The sequence below is a fragment of the Prunus dulcis genome, chromosome 1 (genome assembly GCF_902201215.1).
Source record: "Prunus dulcis chromosome 1, ALMONDv2, whole genome shotgun sequence".
NCBI lineage: Eukaryota > Viridiplantae > Streptophyta > Magnoliopsida > Rosales > Rosaceae > Prunus > Prunus dulcis.
In genome coordinates this window covers 35294954-35312392 of record NC_047650.1, presented here as the reverse complement: position 1 = coordinate 35312392, position 17439 = coordinate 35294954, and the positions used below count along the sequence as shown (strand labels likewise).

At 36.0% G+C, this 17439-nt stretch overlaps 3 protein-coding genes across 10 annotated transcripts; 2 read left to right on the top strand and 1 right to left on the bottom strand.

Annotated features, from left to right (window-relative positions):
• Window positions 1–804: 804 nt before the first annotated feature.
• LOC117616082 lies at window positions 805–4140 on the top strand. 5 transcript variants are annotated; one of them, XM_034345285.1, is made up of 4 exons: window positions 805–1013; window positions 2197–3247; window positions 3618–3654; window positions 3874–4140. In XM_034345285.1, exons 2-3 carry the CDS (start codon window positions 2343–2345, stop codon window positions 3652–3654), a joined length of 942 nt encoding a protein of 313 aa, XP_034201176.1. In that variant the 5' UTR covers window positions 805–1013; window positions 2197–2342; the 3' UTR covers window positions 3874–4140. The 5 variants fall into 5 exon arrangements, with proteins under 5 accessions (XP_034201176.1, XP_034201179.1, XP_034201175.1 ...); XM_034345288.1 differs by lacking the exon at window positions 3618–3654 and adding an exon at window positions 3697–3729 and having other exon boundaries at window positions 2187–3247; XM_034345284.1 differs by having other exon boundaries at window positions 2187–3247.
• Window positions 4141–5966: 1826 nt separating this feature from the next.
• LOC117616328 (cytoplasmic 60S subunit biogenesis factor REI1 homolog 1) lies at window positions 5967–8638 on the bottom strand. Its single transcript, XM_034345602.1, has 5 exons — window positions 8306–8638; window positions 7119–7691; window positions 6850–7019; window positions 6520–6738; window positions 5967–6383 (listed from the first exon to the last, which is right to left on the bottom strand). Exons 1-5 carry the CDS (start codon window positions 8408–8410, stop codon window positions 6224–6226), a joined length of 1227 nt encoding a protein of 408 aa, XP_034201493.1. The 5' UTR covers window positions 8411–8638; the 3' UTR covers window positions 5967–6223.
• A 1969-nt stretch (window positions 8639–10607) lies between these two features.
• On the top strand, window positions 10608–17151 carry LOC117614380 (protein KAKU4). Of its 4 annotated transcripts, none has more exons than XM_034343180.1 (14): window positions 10612–10984; window positions 11098–11168; window positions 12170–12285; window positions 12850–12935; window positions 13040–13176; window positions 13521–13703; window positions 14633–14903; window positions 15183–15259; window positions 15384–15417; window positions 15578–15656; window positions 15854–15898; window positions 16141–16226; window positions 16326–16428; window positions 16509–17151. In XM_034343180.1, the coding sequence occupies exons 1-14, from the start codon at window positions 10741–10743 to the stop codon at window positions 16912–16914; spliced, it is 1938 nt and encodes a 645-aa protein (XP_034199071.1). In that variant the 5' UTR covers window positions 10612–10740; the 3' UTR covers window positions 16915–17151. The 4 variants fall into 4 exon arrangements, with proteins under 4 accessions (XP_034199072.1, XP_034199071.1, XP_034199070.1 ...); XM_034343179.1 differs by having other exon boundaries at window positions 15854–15916; XM_034343181.1 differs by lacking the exon at window positions 15854–15898 and having other exon boundaries at window positions 10608–10984.
• The last annotated feature ends 288 nt before the right edge of the window (window positions 17152–17439 follow it).

The window sequence follows — 17439 nt, the reverse complement described above, 5'->3', positions numbered from 1 at the left end:
TGACTTTTTGGAACATGCAAGTACTTAACCGGGTTACCGCCCACCAAAGTGGGTACAACTCCACACCTCACATGCAAGTCAATTTGATCGATGTTTTTTTTGGGTCAACTTTGGTTGATGTTTGATGAACCATGACATAATAAAAAGCAACTTTTACTAATAATGACAAAATGAAGCTCTTAATCCCCAACAAAATGATAGAAAACGAAATTATTACTATGATTTACTTTTATGTTGCTTATTGATTTATATTGATCAATCATTTAGATATTATTATAATTCAGTAACGCTTAGTAATATCTGAAAAATCTCTTAAGCAGAATATCACATTTACTATATTGACAACATTACTGATTATCTCTCTAATACGAAGAGTGCAAATAATAAATAAAAAAGTAGTTCCCTAATCAGTAATTTCTATTATCAATTTAAAAGCACAACATATTAAACAAGAAAAAAATACTTTTCTAATGTATGTGGAATATACACATGTATGTAAATACATTCATTATCAAATATAGTAACTAATTGAAGGAAAAACAAAATTACATGCCTATAGAACATACCCAAAAAGAAAAACAAATTTTATGGTTTAAGCAGCAGACAATCCATAATCCACTCCCCACATATGAAAAAAAAGAAGTTCAGTGTGAATGGCTTGCTAGCCTAATTGATTCTGTCACTGTCACGTGAGTTTGGTCAAAGAAGCATAAGGGTATATTAGTCATTTTACCAACAAATTTGGATGTATAATTTGCCTTTTATATATCATCCTTTCGGGAAAGAAAAAAAAAAGAAGAAAGAGAAAGAGACCCTACCTACTCCTCAGAAAACTGACCTCTCTCCCCAATCACACACGCATAAAGGAAGAGAGACCAAGAATGCTCTCTTTTACTCTCATAAATTAAACAAAACAAAAAGAAAAGGAAATTAAAATTCTCTCATTTCCTGCCTCTCTCTGTCTCTACCCAGAGGGGTTTTGCATTTTTCAATCGAAGATTCTCACATACTAGGTGAGCCAGGTTTCAAATTTTGTGTCTCAGTTTCTGGGTTTCGTTTTTCTCTTCCAATTTTTATTGTTGTGCCTCAATTTTTGGCCTGGACCTTTTTTAATTTAAGTGAATACCCATTAGCGTAAATGTTTCATCTTTTAACATTTCTTCAAAGATTTTGCTGCCTTGGTCGTTTTGTTAGATCATTTGCCAGTTGACTGAATACCCAAGTCCTGGTTTGATCAGTTGTGTGTGTTGTGTGATTGCTTATTGATTCTGATTCATATTTGCTCAGAATAACTATGAATCTTTGGTGTTTATGCAGGTTTAATCAATTTATTTAATGTTAATAATTTTGGATTGATTAGTTTGTTATTGACCCCATTTCAGCTTCATGGATAGTTTCGAATCGTTAAGAGTTGTTGCTGGGTTTGCTAGTATGTATGAAGCGTATGGGTAATGGGTTATTGAATTTGATTAAAGTCAAATACTAGTCTTAAAATATGCTGAAGAAATTGCTTATTGAAATTGATTTTCCTGTGGTGGCTGTTTGCGCCTGTTGACTTTTTTTTTGGGTGTTCTATTCAACTCTAAACCTGAAGAATTGGAGATAAACATACCGCGTAACATCTTGGCTACTGAAACCAACTCAGAAGAATTAAATAAATTGATCTTATATATATATATATATATATATATATATATATAGATATTATTGTGTTCTATATTGTTTGGTTACTCAGCTTAGCTAAACCCATATAGTAGGTCATGGCTGCTTTCAAAGAAAAAAAGAAATGTCTTACTGAACATGTTTTACCGGCCTCTCTTCAAAACTTTTTAGTCCAGATTCTCTGCAAAACCTACTTTTCTTGCTATCATGCTGAACATTTAGGTCATAGATAAAGGTAATATGCTAATCTAAGAGCAGTTTTGTGAGGTTTTTTTTTACTGGTTTGAGTTTTGTGTTGTTCAAAACTGGTGTTTCTTGGCTCTCTACAATCTAATATCCCGTTGGTTTATGTCCTTTATAAGGTTCTCTAATGTGCTGTAATAATTCCAGTCAGTGGAAATTTTGTTTTTAATTATAGGTTACTAAAATTTTCTTTCAGAGTATAGAATGTGGAGAACAATTTTGCAGTTCTTCATATAGCTTGCGTTTCACCATCCATCCATACTTATTGTGATCATTTACAGCCTTGTGTAGGATACTATCGTATGGGATAAGTGACTGTTGACCTGGAAGATTGTGTAGTTTATTCTCAGAATTCCCATTGGTTAAGTGGTGTGTCTGATCCAAGTGTGGGGTGCATTGTCATGTGCTTGTGCTAATTCTAAATAATAGCCCCCTTCATGGCCTTTAAAGCTTCTAATGAAAGAGGAGTTGGGCTTCAACCCAGTTCATTCAATATGGAAGATGTTGAATTAAATACAAATTGGGAAGATGTGACTTGTCCTATATGTTTGGATTTCCCTCACAACGGTGTACTCCTTCAGTGCTCATCTTATGAGAAAGGATGCCATGCTTTTGTTTGTGATACAAACCACTTACACTCCAATTGTTTAGACCGTTTCAAAAGTGCATATGGTATGTCATCTCCTTCAAAATCTGATGTGAGTCCTGCAGTAAATACTGAACAAATGGCATCAGAAGAAGATTGCAGGCCTACTTGTCCCTTGTGTAGGGGGGAAGTTACTGGGTGGGTTGTTGTTGACAAGGCTCGTAGACATCTAGATGTGAAGAAGCGTTGTTGTGAGGAGCATCAATGTACGTTTATGGGTACATACTTGGAATTACAAAAACATGCTCAACTAGAGCATCCTCATTCTCGTCCTTCAAAAATTGATCCTGCTCGGCAGCTTGATTGGGATAATTTCCAGCAGTCCTCCGAGATCATAGATGTTTTGAGCACTATTCATTCGGAAGTCCCTCGTGGGGTGGTTTTAGGAGACTATGTGATTGAATATGGTGATGATGAGACTGGAGATGAGTTTGAGGACTTCCATGGGGACGAACGTAACTGGTGGACCTCCTGTATCTTATATCAGGTTTTTGATAACTTACGAAATTCTAGAAACAGAAGAAGGTCAAGAGTTGGTGACGCAAGAAGAGGAAGTCGCCGAGCAAGCTACGATAATTCGAATTCTGATGAAGGTTCTGTGACATCTGTTGAATTCCCTGAGTATAGAGCAGATGAGACTGATGATGATTTTATGAGTACAAATGGGTCCTCAAGGGGTGGCTCCAGTCATCGCAGGTTTGTGATGTTTCCTTTTTATTCTTGTATCTTTGGATTTTAATCTTTGCCTTCATGATTTGGCTGATAGTATCTTTCTATTTACAGTTTTGTTTGTACATCAACTTTTATGAATTAAATTGGAACGCATAACTTATCATTTAATATCGTATCTCCCACCTAGTCATGGCGAGGACACCTGCTGCAAGAAACCTAATACACCATCTTACTGAAATAAACTTAAACAATGCACCATATGATTCATTTTCTCGTTGAACTAGCTACCTGTGCCAGTAGGAATCTCTTTAAGTCGGGGTTTGTAAGAGTATGTAGAGTTTATAGGTTTCTAGTCCTTACCTAAAACTTATGCATATTGCTCTTTTATTTGCAGTTCACGTAGACGTCGTTCTCGCTTCTATGACAATTAGGTATGCTCTACTCATGGATCTTATGCATCCTCTTTTGTGCAGGTGAAGTTTTCCCTGCAATGGCCTTTTCATGAAGTAATCTATCTATACCAGTATATAATAAATAAATAAAAACCAACTCATTTTCTGTGTACAGTACATCTATCAATTCGATGAATTTTAACACTATTTTGTGAACAAGTAAATCTCATTAGATCTGTATTATATATCTTGTGGCAGTGCTTAACTAGAGTAGAAGTGAAGGGGCAAGAAAGAGATCCATTGGAAGGAAGTGGAATGCACTGGGATTACTGTGGATCTCTTCAGTGGTTTGGTTACATGTAAAAGCAAGCTACATCTGGATTATATATTGTTAGATCTGCAATGAGGTGTGCTGATTGGACATTACATGACACATCCATTGGTTCCATGGGTCCCTTTTTTTGCTTAAAAAAAGTGTAACCTTTGCTTCATATCTTATTAATTTGTGGATTAGTTTAGTGTTTACTGTAGTCTCCAAAATCTCCTTCCCCCCTTCTCACTCACACTCTCTCTACACTCGTTAGCCAAAATTTATCCCATACTTTCATAAATGTCAGTTTTTATAAAAAAAATTCTAAAATAGCCAAAAACTCACTTAAAAATACTCAAATGCCCTCAAAACTAAAACTCACAAAAACCTAAAAAAGCAAAATATGAAACCTGTAATCTATGTTTTCATTTGATTTTAAACATAAAAACTCCCCTGTGTTGGTATCTGTTGTCTCTGTCATTGGGCTCGAAGCTTTGGTATTATTTGTTGTCGTCAGCCATGTTGATGCTATCACCATTGGAGGCCACGCACAACCCTTTGTCAGCCATATATGGACTTCAAAGTTGCTAATTAGATTCCGATATGAACTTTAACATTGCGGAGATGAATCAATAACTCTATAAATGCCTTGTTAAATATATAATACAAATATATGGCTTATTAGAGATAATTAAGTAATTAGATAATGGAGATGAATCAATAACTCTATCAATGTTGGGTGGATGCAGTACTAGGACTAGCTAGGAATCAAGTCATATTTATGGTTCAACTCCTCCAATGATATAACATGGGATCAAACCTTTGTGTTTTATAGATGTTTAAAATCAAATTGAAAACAAAGATTGCATTTTTTTTTAATAAGGTTTTTGTGGGTTTTTACTTATGAGGGTGTTTGAGTAATTTTAGGTGAGTTTTTTGCTATTTTTGAAAGTTTTTATAAAAACTGACATTTATGAAAGTATGAGGTAAATTTTGGCTATTTTTGATAAAAACTCTTAAGCTTATTTTCTCAACACACCTATTAAAGTTTTAAAATTAATTTTTTCTTTTTATTTTTACATTTATAATCCTGAAAATATGCATGGCTGAAAATCTTTTCTTGCTTGGTGACGATGATGTGATTGGATTTTTTCTTCCTTCTTTATTCTTTCTCAAATCGATAATTTTCTTTTTGCCAATGCCAGGAAGGGGGAGGGGGCTATTTGTCATAAACACGATCAAGGTGTTATGGGGATTTGATATGCAAGTCAATATCCTTTTTCATTAGGCACTGGCTAGAATTTGTTGGCCAAATCAATAATTTTCTTATTAAATGGTAAAGCTAGAGAACAAATTAGTATGTAATTACTTTTTAGAGTCACCAATTTATATCAGCATCTTTTTCTTTCTACCGAATTATTCTCTTTCCACCTATGTTCCAAAGACAAAGACATCTCTCTTGTTAAAGCATATTCAATGATGCCATTTTGCGTGGGATTTCTTCAAAAATGTTGTCAATTGCTTAGAGCATTCACAATCATGCTCCTTATGTTTTAGTTAAAATTTAACTAAAAATACTAGAAAGTTATTTTAGGAGCTCTTTATAAAATTTTAATTCCAATCATGCTCCCTAGTTTAGAAAATCATAAATGATTTATTTCTTTTTTTAATTTAGCATAAATGCTCCTTTTTTATATAAAATAATTAAATAAATAATAATTAGCATTAAATAAATATTTAAAATAACATTAAATTAAAACAACATTTAATTATAAGAAGCCACTAGGAGTCCTTTATCTCCTCAAATTTAGGAACTCCTAAAAGTCTCCCTATTTTAGGAGTTGGATAGGATGCATAGTTGGAACTTGGAAGTGGGTTTTCTCACTTCCTAAATTTTATCTAAGGAAGTGGTTATGGATTCCATTGTGGATGCTCTTACTGTTAAATACCCTAGTTCAAAACTAACCAATAGGACAAATCTTCCCAGAAGATAACCATGAAAAAAACCCAAAAATAAAGAAGTATCTCCTGCGAATTAACATAAATATTAAAATTGTTTTTCTAATTATATAGAAAGAAAAAATATATATTTCGTACAAAAACATAAGACATTCATACCATAACACTTGCAAAATATTGCTATTGGTAAATTGTAGTTCATACAAAAGAAATCTTGCCACTTGCTATGAATACTCAAACGGTCTTAAACAACCCACCCACCCAAGATACTTTAAAGTGCTTACTGAAACTTTAGGCCTCCAACATTCATTCAACTCCAGAAATAGGAGTAATTGAGGACTAATATGTGCAATTCTTGGGCAGGTTCCGGATGACGTTGCTTTTCATTCCCATCTTACTGCGCATAGCCTCCACTCCCGATCTTCTCATTTCCTTCAGTACCTTCATCCTGACCATTCGTTCCTTTGACTGCACAGTCGCCAACCCCATGCTCTTGTACCTGAAAATCAGAACACAACTTTCCGTCACCACATGATTTGTTATCATTTTTTTCCAACGTGAATATAGGAGATGGCTCGATCCAAATTGTTTAGTCAAACTATAGAGAATACCCAGCATAAGGGATTAGAACAAACCTTGAGGCTAATGCAGCTGTAATGGCGGTACCATTTGTAGGTGATGGACGCAGCTTCTGGCGATAATAGCGCAAATATTCCCGGGAACCAAGTGTTTTGGTTGATGTGCCATCATCAGATCTTCTAGTAATGATGAGCTCAGAGCCACCACTCCCAAGTTCTACGCTGTTTGCCATATCACCTGATACAACCAATTGTTTGCCAGCCTCATCCACATAACTGAAAACCAAGACAGAAGCAAATCAGCTAAGAGATACCGACACATATAGAAGAAAAGTAATGCTTACAATGAAAAACATAACACAATAGCCATTGACAAAATTGAATAACCTGCTGCTGTAATCATAGAACTCTTCCAACTCGGCTTCTTCTTCATCGTCACCATCGCCATAATGAACCTTGCAATGGCTTTTTGCCGACATATGCTTCCTAACTGCTTCCAAACTGTTAAAAGGATGGCGCCTATCATTGCAGTACAGACACAAAAGATCCCTTTTAACCTGAAAATTTAAGACGTATAGAGTCAACCAATCTCTGAAGCAAAAGCCAAAATGGGAACAAGTTTCTCGAGGAAAATAACATAGAAGGTATTTCAGTACCTTAAGACCAAGATAAGTAAGGAGGCCTTTTGGATCCTTTAAATACTCAATATCAGGAATGAAGAATCCATGTTGTTTGTGCATGTGAACCATGCAGCTTTCAATGGTATCATGCTCTAGATCGCACATAAAGCAACAGGATGGATCCAACTCCTCAAAATCATCTTCATCCATATCCTCATTGGAGGCATGCTCATCTACGTTCATTTCAGTCAAAGATTTTGCAGTCTCACCAACCAAGTCTTCGTCAGAATCAACCTCCTCCCACTCATCTTCACTTTCTTCAGTTTCCTCATCACTTTCCTGTCTTTTTGGGGGAGCTTTATTCACAACACGACTGGGAAGTGGCCTAATTATTGCCTTCTCTTCTTGATCACTGGTCCCTTGAGAGGCCCTCAGAATGTGACTTCGTGATTTGAGATGCTCAGCATGAGCCTTAGAACTTCTATACCCTTTGCCACAAAGACCACAACTGTAGAGCATCGGGGTTTCACTTAAACCATTTTTCTCCTGGGCGAGGGCATCTTGTCTTGCTATAAATAATGTTTCAGTCACCCCGGGAACACCGGCTACCTGATTATTTTAAAGAATACTTCAGAATTTATTAAAGATAATCAAACATGTATGTAATAATGTAAGTGAACACGATGCGGCGCTACAAAGCAACAACATTCAATAAAAGAATTTCATCAAGTGAGTACTAACAAGACGACACTATTTGTAGCCAATGTCCGCAAACCAAAATAGAAGACAGAATCTATAATCCCCCTTGTGGGCAAAAGTGGATTTAAAGACAACTTCAGCTCAGCTTTATAAGACATGCCTGCATAAACTGATATTTGCTCATAGACCAAAATCTTAGAATCCAAAGATTGGCATCTTAAACAATGAAGCATCCAAAAGACATCAGCAGGACCAAACTTAAACCAGCAATAAAGATTTCCAATATCTGTTTGAAATCCAATAAAAAAAGAAAGAAACTAAAACGCCTAACGAAACATATTTGCCCCAGAAAATTGGAATTCGTTTTCTTATTCCATCGTCTGGGAATTTCAAATCCCTTGCTTTTCCTATCTTAAACCAGCAGCAAATTGGGGGAATAATCAACAAATTGAACAAAAACAATCAAACTAAAACCCTAGAAATGATATATACGCAGATGAAAGAAGATGAAAAATGGACGGTACCTTGCGCTTGAGATTGTAGCGGTGCCATTCAGACTTGTAATGGAGCTTTTGGTCCGCGTCGTCCACCAACTCTTTGTTGCAGGCGTTGCATGTTAGGCCTGGCATTCTCTCTCTGTATGGCTATGGAGCTTCGCGCTGAAGAGTCGATGCGATTTTTCGCAGAGCCAAAGAAATGTTTAGGTTTGGGTATGAAGGAGGCTGTTGCTGTGGCTTTGTGGGTTTTATTTTATGGGTCAAAGAAATGCGCGACGGCTCGCAGTCGGTCAGTTGGAAACGGTGCTAAGAGTGTCCACCAAGAGTTTGATTGCGCAAGCGCAACCCTCAGCATCAGAGAAGGAAGTCATGGGCCTGAGTTTGGGCTCATAAGTTTGAGGCCCAAGTTAAATCTGGCAAGGGCCCCTCCTCGTTATTGTTGTTACAGGGGAATTTTTTTTTTTCTTTTTATACAAACGATATTGAGAATGAGAGAGGGAGGGTAGAATTTCTCGCATACACTACTAAAATGTCATGAAATTCGAACATAAGACCACTAGTTTGCAAATCAATTTCCTTTTACAGATGATTTATTAGTCAATGATCTTGATTTTATCGGTCGTTTTTTAGTAATTTTGCATGTGTACGTTTCAATTGAAACCCACCCATCATGAGCATTTGGCTATGTATTATTATTATTATGTGTTGCATGCATCAGCATATCATGACACCTATTGGACCTTGAATTAGTAAGGTTTTCATTCTTATATTTGAATGTGATTTTGTGTTCTCTTATACTGTCCTTGTTCAAAGAAAATATTGGACAAGTAACTTCTCAAAATATTAAGAGAGATGGAAATCGAACTTAGAACTTCAGGTGCATAACTCTTTAACGACAAACCCCTTTCTATAAATATTGTCATGCACCTACATATATAATCCAAAACGTGAAGGTATGGCAGAAGAGAAACCACATCCCTCGAAAACCATTAATGCGCCAAATCAGTAGTATAATATGTACTTGCATCATAGGGGGCATGTTTTTTTTTTTTTTTGTTTTTTTTATTTTTGGTCTTTCTTTCTAAAAAGATAATTAATTTAACCCATTGGGGGATAAAAAATATACCTAATTTCAATATCCGATAATTCGATTTCTCTTTTTTTAAAATACTAATAATATTGAAAAAGGAAGAATCAAACTAATAATTCTCTTTTGATATAATCATCTACTGGGCATGTGTCAATTGGTTTTCTTTTTTTTTATAAAATTAAAACGAAATATGAATAGTTATGTTCCATAAAAACATGGCATATTATTTTATTTTATTTTAAATTTTAAATTTTTTAATTAAAAAAATGTGAATTTACCATATTGTCCTCATTTAATTAATAATTTCAATTCTTAATATTTAAATTAACCAAAAATATTTTCTAATATTTTAAATGTTTCATCATTCTCTACTTTTTGCTATATATATATATATACAGTCCCGATCTCTTGGACCACAGGAGTCCAAGAGATTGTGGTCACCCACCGTTGGATATTAATTTTCAAAATGATAATAAATGCAATATGACATAAATGATTATTACCCGATTCAAGTCAACCGTTGAATTTACATCCAACGGTGAGTGACCATAAATCTCTTGGACTACAGGAGTCCAAGAGATCAAGACTGTATATATATATATATATATATATATATATTCAATAATTTGCAAAGAAGCATGCCAGTAGTTATTATACCGCCTCCAAATATCGTGGGCTGCAGCCACCTCGACCACCCCGAAGGTAATAACGGTAATGGCTCAAGTAACATTATGTCTTCGCACACGGGACAAAACCAACTATTCTTCTTACGTCATCTCGCAATGCAACCTGCATGAAAAATATGTAAACGCAACCATAGCAATAGTAATCATTGGCTGCCGCAACCATAGCAATAGCAATATTAAAGAGGTGTTATTTGCTCATTACTACCAGAGCAAAAACAAATTAGTCAGAGAATGTCATAAGTTGACTTAATCAATAATAATCGATAACTCATTACTACGTGAGTTTGATACTTAATGATAGATAGCTCATTACGATGACATGACTTTGTGTGATGAGTAAAAAAAATATCTTTGTGAATATGATTTATTTTTTGTTTTAATTTTTTTTTGAAACTAAACAAGCTGTCCACGTGTCCTCTTATTAACAAGGTTGAGTTGAGTCGCACTAGACAAAAATCGAAATAATAATGATGATGATAATAATAATAATAATAATAACCGCTAGAAACCTAAAAAACGAATTGAATCTCCTGAAGGGACAGAAATTGCGATACACACACAAACACAAAACACCCTTTTTAACCTCAATCTCTCTCTCTTTACAACTAACTCTTCTATCCCTTTCCCTCGTTCCCTCGGTTCCCATTCCCTCTCTTTTTGGCTTCTCGTCTCGCGCACGAGAGCGCATGGCCACCATTTCCAGATCCCGACAAGCCCTGGAGTCCCGATCTGGCGGGAAAATTGTCCGCCCTAGACGAGTCGCCGGTGCCAGGACTCCGTACGACCGGCCGAGATTGGCAAACCCTGGCCCCGAAAACCCTAATTGGTTCTCCAGGCTCATCTACTCCCCTACTCGCATGATTGCCAGCGGCGCTGGGAAGATAATTTCCTCTGTATTTAGCCCTGACTCTTCCTCCTCCTCTTCTTCAGGTACCCAAACCCAAGTGCCTGGCAGTTTTGTGATTTAGTAAAGCAAAAAGCTATCTTTTTGTTTTGGGGTTTTTCGTGCCATTGTTACTGGATTTTTGTGTTTGATTTTTCAGAGGATGGTACTGACGACGAAGATGTTGATGATGATGATATTTCTACTCAAGAAGATGATGGACTGAATAAGGTAATAGCTCTAAATGTTGCTTATTCAGTTTTATTGTAGGTGTCATTATTCTTAAAGTTGGGCAATTCTTTGGAAGAACTTGCACTAGATATTTTTAACAGTTATATGATGCCAGTAGACTGTTTAACAAATTCAGTAAGCATGCAAATTGAGTGGGACTGATTGCTTCGAAGTGAAACGACCTGAGATTTTTAACTGGAAAGGATGCGTTCTCTTTTTCACAGCACTTGATATCTGTTCAAATTTGTTAGTTTTCCCATGATTGTGGTTTGCTGACTCTCAAGATAGTTGGTATAGTGCTTTTAAGTTCCTGAATTGCTTAAGCTGAACAGTTTTGTGAAGATTGCATCAGCACATCATATGATATTTGTGATAAATTGGTAATACGACATGGGGTAACAGATTCCGTTATCCACACTGAAAACTCGATCCTTTGGGAGTTTCCATATATATTCACTTTTCTAGGGATTTGGATTCCACCTCACTTGGAAATTAGGGTATTTTCACAAGTGTAGTGGGCTCTGGCAGACTAGCACTTGAAATTATGGTTCCAAACAGAGGTTGTAGAAAACTAGTTTAGAATTTGTATACTTGGGGTAGGTTAGGGTTGTGGGGATGATTAGGAATAAAAAGGACGTCGTGGAACTTTCCTTGCAGAAGTGAAGTTGGAGCTTTAAGCTGATTTTGACGAGTTATTAGAGAACTTTGTGGAAAAAGCATGTGGTAGGGGATTTATTTGTGTAAGAGAAGGGATTTATCTGATACGGGGTTACCAAGAATTTTGAGAGGAATGAATTTCAGGACTGTCCAGGGACTATGAACATCAATACAGTATCTGTATTCAAACTATTTATTTAAAATTAAAAATTTTATTTTAACATCGGAAACTTCTTTCAAGTTCCTTGTCATTTTAGGGTGTATAAGACAACTACATATATGGCTTTTTTAGTTTCATTTCATGTTTACTACACATACAATATTGATTTTTGTGGTTGAATTAGAGGAATGGGACATCAGGAAAGCTCAGTTTCTTTAGGAAGGAGCCCCCAGCAACACTAGGGAAGAGCGACAACAAGCATGTAATTGAACAACTGCTTATGCAGGAGACCTTCTCAAGGTAATGCTGCACTTCCTTGATATTAAAGATAAAACATTGTACTTCTTTTTATATTTCACATTTGGACATGTGCTTGTTTTATGCTTACATCATTTTTCTCCACTTCATTTATTAGCCATGTGTTCTGATTTGTTTTCCCCTGTGCTATAGTGCAAGTTTTTACAGAATATGTATCTTTATATTATCCTTGATTTATTTTCTGCATTTAGCTTCTTAAGTTCCTATTTTATTTCCATGAATATTAAGTTATTGAATCTTGTTTTATGCTCCAACGAATATTTCTTCAGGATTAATTTCTAACCTGGGTTCTCCTATCGAAGTAGAAAGTGGTTGTTCACGCTTCAAATTTAGGACATGCATTGAGTGATTGACGTTTCCTTCAATTTCTAAACTCCTTATCATGAATATAGTGTTTGTGTGAGCCCTATATTGACTGGGTTGGTTTAAATTGGTCTTTTAGGGAGGTTCCCACAAATTGTTATGCATCGTGCTACTTTTCTGCCAATTATTCGTCATTTCTATTAACTAGTTATTTGACTTAAACTTTGCCTTTGATTTGACCAGGGAAGAATGTGATAGGTTAATAAAGATTATTAAATCGAGAGTCGTAGGTTTTACCACTGCTGAAGATGCAGAGAATACAAGACCAAGTGAGATACCAAACAAAACAGTTGGAAGTGAAAGTGGTTACAATTGCAGGATTAAAAACATACAAATTATCCTTATTTGACTTACGTTGTTAATTGCACTGCAGATGTAGACACGCCTGATTTCTGTGGAACAGCTGTTACGGAGGCAAAAAAATGGTTGAAGGAGAGGAGGTTGGGATCAAGTTCAAAGTCAGATTCGGATCATGGAACCTGCACCTTAAATTCTCTTATGTTCCCACAAGTGAGTGTTCTTCCTCTGGTATTATCTCATGGCTATCATGTGCTTTCTACTTTTTCCCCCATGTCTGGATCCTTATCTTTGGAATAAAATCTTCCCTTATGTCGTAGTACAACCCTTTTCATTCAGATCTTGGTTGAAATAGGCAATTCTAAACTTTCTAATCTCTTGATGAAAGAAAACTACATAGAAGATATATGCTACACCTTCTCCGAAAGTTTATGGTAGAAATTTGGTAGAGATACCAAAGTCTCTTGATATATTTCAATTTAGTACTTTCATTATATCATTATGTTTTATATGCAAGGACAGGAGGTTGAGTTTTCAATTTGATTCTGTTGGTGCAGGGGGCTGAAGACAAAGGTGGTTCACCAGTGGATGTAGCCAAGCTGTATATGCGGGCACGTCCTCCATGGGCATCTCCTTCTATTAAGCATGGAGAACTGAGATCTCCATCATCAACAGGGATGCAACTTTTCAATGAAGAAACCCCATATTCAATTGGTGGCAATTCTGTGTCTACATTGAAGGTACCATTTGGAATTTTTGTAGTCATATCTTTTTCATTTTTGAGTTTGTGACAAGTAGGACTTGGACTGTAGACTCAAACTGCTAATGGGAGGTTATTTACTCCTTCGTATGGATGCCAGGTCCTGGGTAATGTTAAATGTGGCAGTTCTTTAAAAGAAAAGATTGAGGCTGGAGATAGATTTTCAAACTGAACAAAGACTAGCAATCCATTTAGGATTGGATAATGTTTTGATATTTCAATTAGATGATGACTTTTCTTGAATCAGGATTATGCGGGTTAGAGAAATTCTGGTATTTATGGTTCTGTGTAACTATGAACAGCAAGCAAGGGTGAGCTGCAAATTTAATGGAGAAAGTCTAGAATTTTGTAGTAACTAAAAAAAGTCAGGTTTTGTTGTGTATGGCTTGGTTTTCCGGTTTGAATGCCCACCCGTAGTGTATGCTGGGTCGAGTAATTATAGCTTGTATGGTTGTAAAATTCAGGGAAACCCCTGAATAAGGTCGTGATTCAATAATGATGCAAACAAGCTAATCATTAACCCTAAATGGATAAATATTGAGTTGAGTGGATCCACAATGACTCATCCGTGTGTTAGGACAATGTTTTGGGTCCAAAGACAAGGCATTGGCACTCACATCTGGGTACATGTTGAAGCTTGAAAGGAAGTTTTTTCTCATATAACTGCAGAATGACCATTTATTAACAGTTAATGCAGACTAACAAATAACACATTGGAGGTTGATGTTGAACCACATATGTTTCTTTCTTCTTTTAGTAACTGTGGGAAGTTGTTGACGCATTCTTTCTGTTTTCTTTGTTTTAAGTGTGAAACATAAATGAGGAAATATCTTTTGGATTGGTAGAGAGAAATGTGGAGGTATTCTCTTTATTGATATTCTGATTGTGCATTCTGAAATTTCAATGCAGCTGAAAAGGGACTTCCGTGCCACTGGGTCCTGGAATATCCAGGATGAAATACGAAGAGTGCGATCGAAGGCAACAGAAGAATTGCTGAGGTCCCTACCTTCAACAAGAATTGATTGGTCTGCATCTACTTTAGGAAATAGAAGTACCTCGGGTTATTTGGTGGATGGAAAACAAGAAGTTGAAATGGGAGATAAAATTCACAATTCTAAGAATTCCATAGGTGCAAACGTGAACTTGTCTTCTGGAGTAACTACATCCTATGGCTCCAATGGTATGTTTTCTTTACTGGGTCGAACTAAGTCTGTTAGTTTAGTCCAATACTCTATTGTCATCAGTTTATGAATATATTGCATATATTTATATTGTATCAGAGCTGTTATTAGCCTTCCAAAATAGTCATCCTGCTCTCCTCCCTTAGTTTTTTATTCTCATTTTATTGATAGTACTCCCCTACTGAAATGATATTAACACTCCCCTTTAATTTTTAGAAAATAGGAAAACTAAAATATAGGAAATCTATGACATGGAACCTTATTTTCTGCTCTTTCAGTTTCGGAGAAGACACAGTACGAGTTACAGAAAGAAGCTTTGCCACTTCCGGCTATTATCAGTTCCGAACAAAATCAGGTTCCCAAGAATTTGAGTATAGCCTATTATACATACTTTTTCTTTCCATCTTTCAAAATGAGTTTTGATGAAGACTCTGAGCTACCAGATTCTTGTTATAACCTCTTATTTTCTTTTTATGAAGGATTCAGATGTCGCTGCAATTGATGGAAAAGGAGGTGCTTGTAATTTATGCTTTTATCTTTTGTTGACGGTGATTCAGATGGATTATTTGTTTCTGCTGCACAGATGTGCCCACAAGCACACACATACACACATTCATATCAATACTATATATTCTAATTGATTTTCTAATGACAAAGTTTGCCCATCTAATAGGTTCTCAGAATGCCTTAGAAGGGGTGTCAACCACTGGACAGCGACTTAAGGCATCTGAAGATATGAAGACTGCTCCCAGGTTATCCCTTTCCCACAATGGTAGCTTAATTAGTCAACCAAAACTTCCATTAACTAATTCCTGTAGCATTTTCACAAATCATTCAACGCATACACAAAATGGTTATTAGAATACAGGTGTCCTCTAATTACAAGTTTATGTATGAATATCAGTTTGTAGCTTACTTAACGATGTTGGTTATGCATGTCCATTTGCAGTTTACTTAAAGGTGTCATATCTGTCTCTGATGTCAATATGATAAGGCATGGCAAACTTGTCTGGTAACATCAAACTCATTGTTTTGCTTTTGTGTTTAAGGAATGGTTCTAAATAAAACTTTAAAGTGGGAAAGAAATAGTTGAGAATCCATTTTCTAGCATCTGTGCTGCACTGGTTTGGATTGTGATTTTGATCTTTCCCTAAGCCCCTCTTTTTTTCTTTTGCCCCTTGATTAGGTCCGTAATTGTTTTGGCTTATAACATCTATTTCCCCTTGTATGTCACAGTGACACTGTTGCTGGTGATTTTGGCGGGCAGAAGAACTCTAATGGGACTGAACAGCGAAACACAGACATAGGAGGAACCTCAGAAGGTAAATTCCCTTTTACCCTTCTGCTGCATGATTTATACTCGAGCACATTTTTGTGGCAGAAGAGTTAGATTTACTGACTAACCTCGACTTACTTATCAGTTGGAGATTCAAAATTACATGACATAACCTGTTCAACAACTGGAGAAGTGACTGGATCAAGAAATGCTTATACCACAAATGGTTTCCCTTCTTCGGTAGCCAGGTAAGCGGTTGTTGATGCCATTGCTTTAGTGCTGCATCATCTACATAAATTTTTTAGTGAACTGGTTTCCTGTGTTTCAGTTTGTCCGCACCAGACTTGGGTATAGAAGAAAACCCTATACTTAATGGGGAAACTAATCCAGTCACCTCAAGCCATGAGAAGGTAGCTGTAGATCTCACTGTGGAGGAAGAAGCCCATGAGTTTTTCAACAATGCTACTGTCGAGGTCGCCAATAAAAATGAAAATGACGGCGTGCCTTTGAGTGAAGCTAGTATTGAGGTACCCGAATCGATTGAAAATTATATGGATGTCACAAAGGACAACGATTTTGTTGCCACTGGCTCCCAAAACAGCTCTAGTATGGCCGATGAATATTTTTCTCAGGAGCTGACCCAGCCGAATTCAAAAAGCACCCCCGTCGTTGAGAAGCAGAAGGGAAAGAGACTCAGCAGATACAACAGGAGAGGCAGGTCACGGGGCAAATGACACTGAATGAATTGTGGCTTTTGTACCTTACTGTATAATTTATTGTATTCTAGCCTTTGTAATTTGCCAATTTTTTTTATTTATGTTAACAAGGTAGGAACTACTGTTGGGAATTTTTATGTCATGGGATTTTAGTCTACGTTTAGCTAGACTTGAAAGGAAATTGTAGAGAATTTTCCAAATTGATTGGAATTGTGAAAACCATCTGTTTGAGTATGCCCGATATGTTGACATTAAGTCCCATGCAAAGCACTCTTATAGTTTTTGCCAAACATCGTTCTTGTAAGACAAGTGCTTTTAGCAGTTCCGAAAGAACTCCTAAACGAGTTTTAATTATTAAAAAAATAAAATGATGAAATATATGATAACATATTTTCTTTTGCTCTACAAACATAAAACAAAAATGTAAGGGTGGTTAAGAGCATTTACCATTTATTCTTGCACTTGAAGTCCTAAGTTTGATTCATTCTTCCTTCACTATCGCTTGTATAAAATAAAAAAATAAAAAAAATTATATTTTGCTCT

Excerpts from the sequence above, each read along its gene's own strand:
- LOC117616082 (XM_034345285.1), top strand. The coding sequence starts at position 2,343 with ATGGCCTTTAAAGCTTCTAATGAAAGAGGAGTTGGGCTTCAACCCAGT. Across the intron at positions 3,248-3,617 it reads GGTGGCTCCAGTCATCGCAG|TTCACGTAGACGTCGTTCTC; the intron begins GTTTGTGATGTT and ends TTTTATTTGCAG.
- LOC117616328 (XM_034345602.1), bottom strand. The coding sequence starts at position 8,410 with ATGCCAGGCCTAACATGCAACGCCTGCAACAAAGAGTTGGTGGACGAC. Across the intron at positions 6,739-6,849 it reads TTCTATGATTACAGCAGCAG|TTATGTGGATGAGGCTGGCA; the intron begins GTTATTCAATTT and ends CTTGGTTTTCAG. Across the intron at positions 6,384-6,519 it reads ACAGCTGCATTAGCCTCAAG|GTACAAGAGCATGGGGTTGG; the intron begins GTTTGTTCTAAT and ends TCTGATTTTCAG.
- LOC117614380 (XM_034343179.1), top strand. The coding sequence starts at position 10,741 with ATGGCCACCATTTCCAGATCCCGACAAGCCCTGGAGTCCCGATCTGGC. Across the intron at positions 10,985-11,097 it reads TTCCTCCTCCTCTTCTTCAG|AGGATGGTACTGACGACGAA; the intron begins GTACCCAAACCC and ends TTGATTTTTCAG. Across the intron at positions 15,260-15,383 it reads TCAGTTCCGAACAAAATCAG|GATTCAGATGTCGCTGCAAT; the intron begins GTTCCCAAGAAT and ends CTTTTTATGAAG.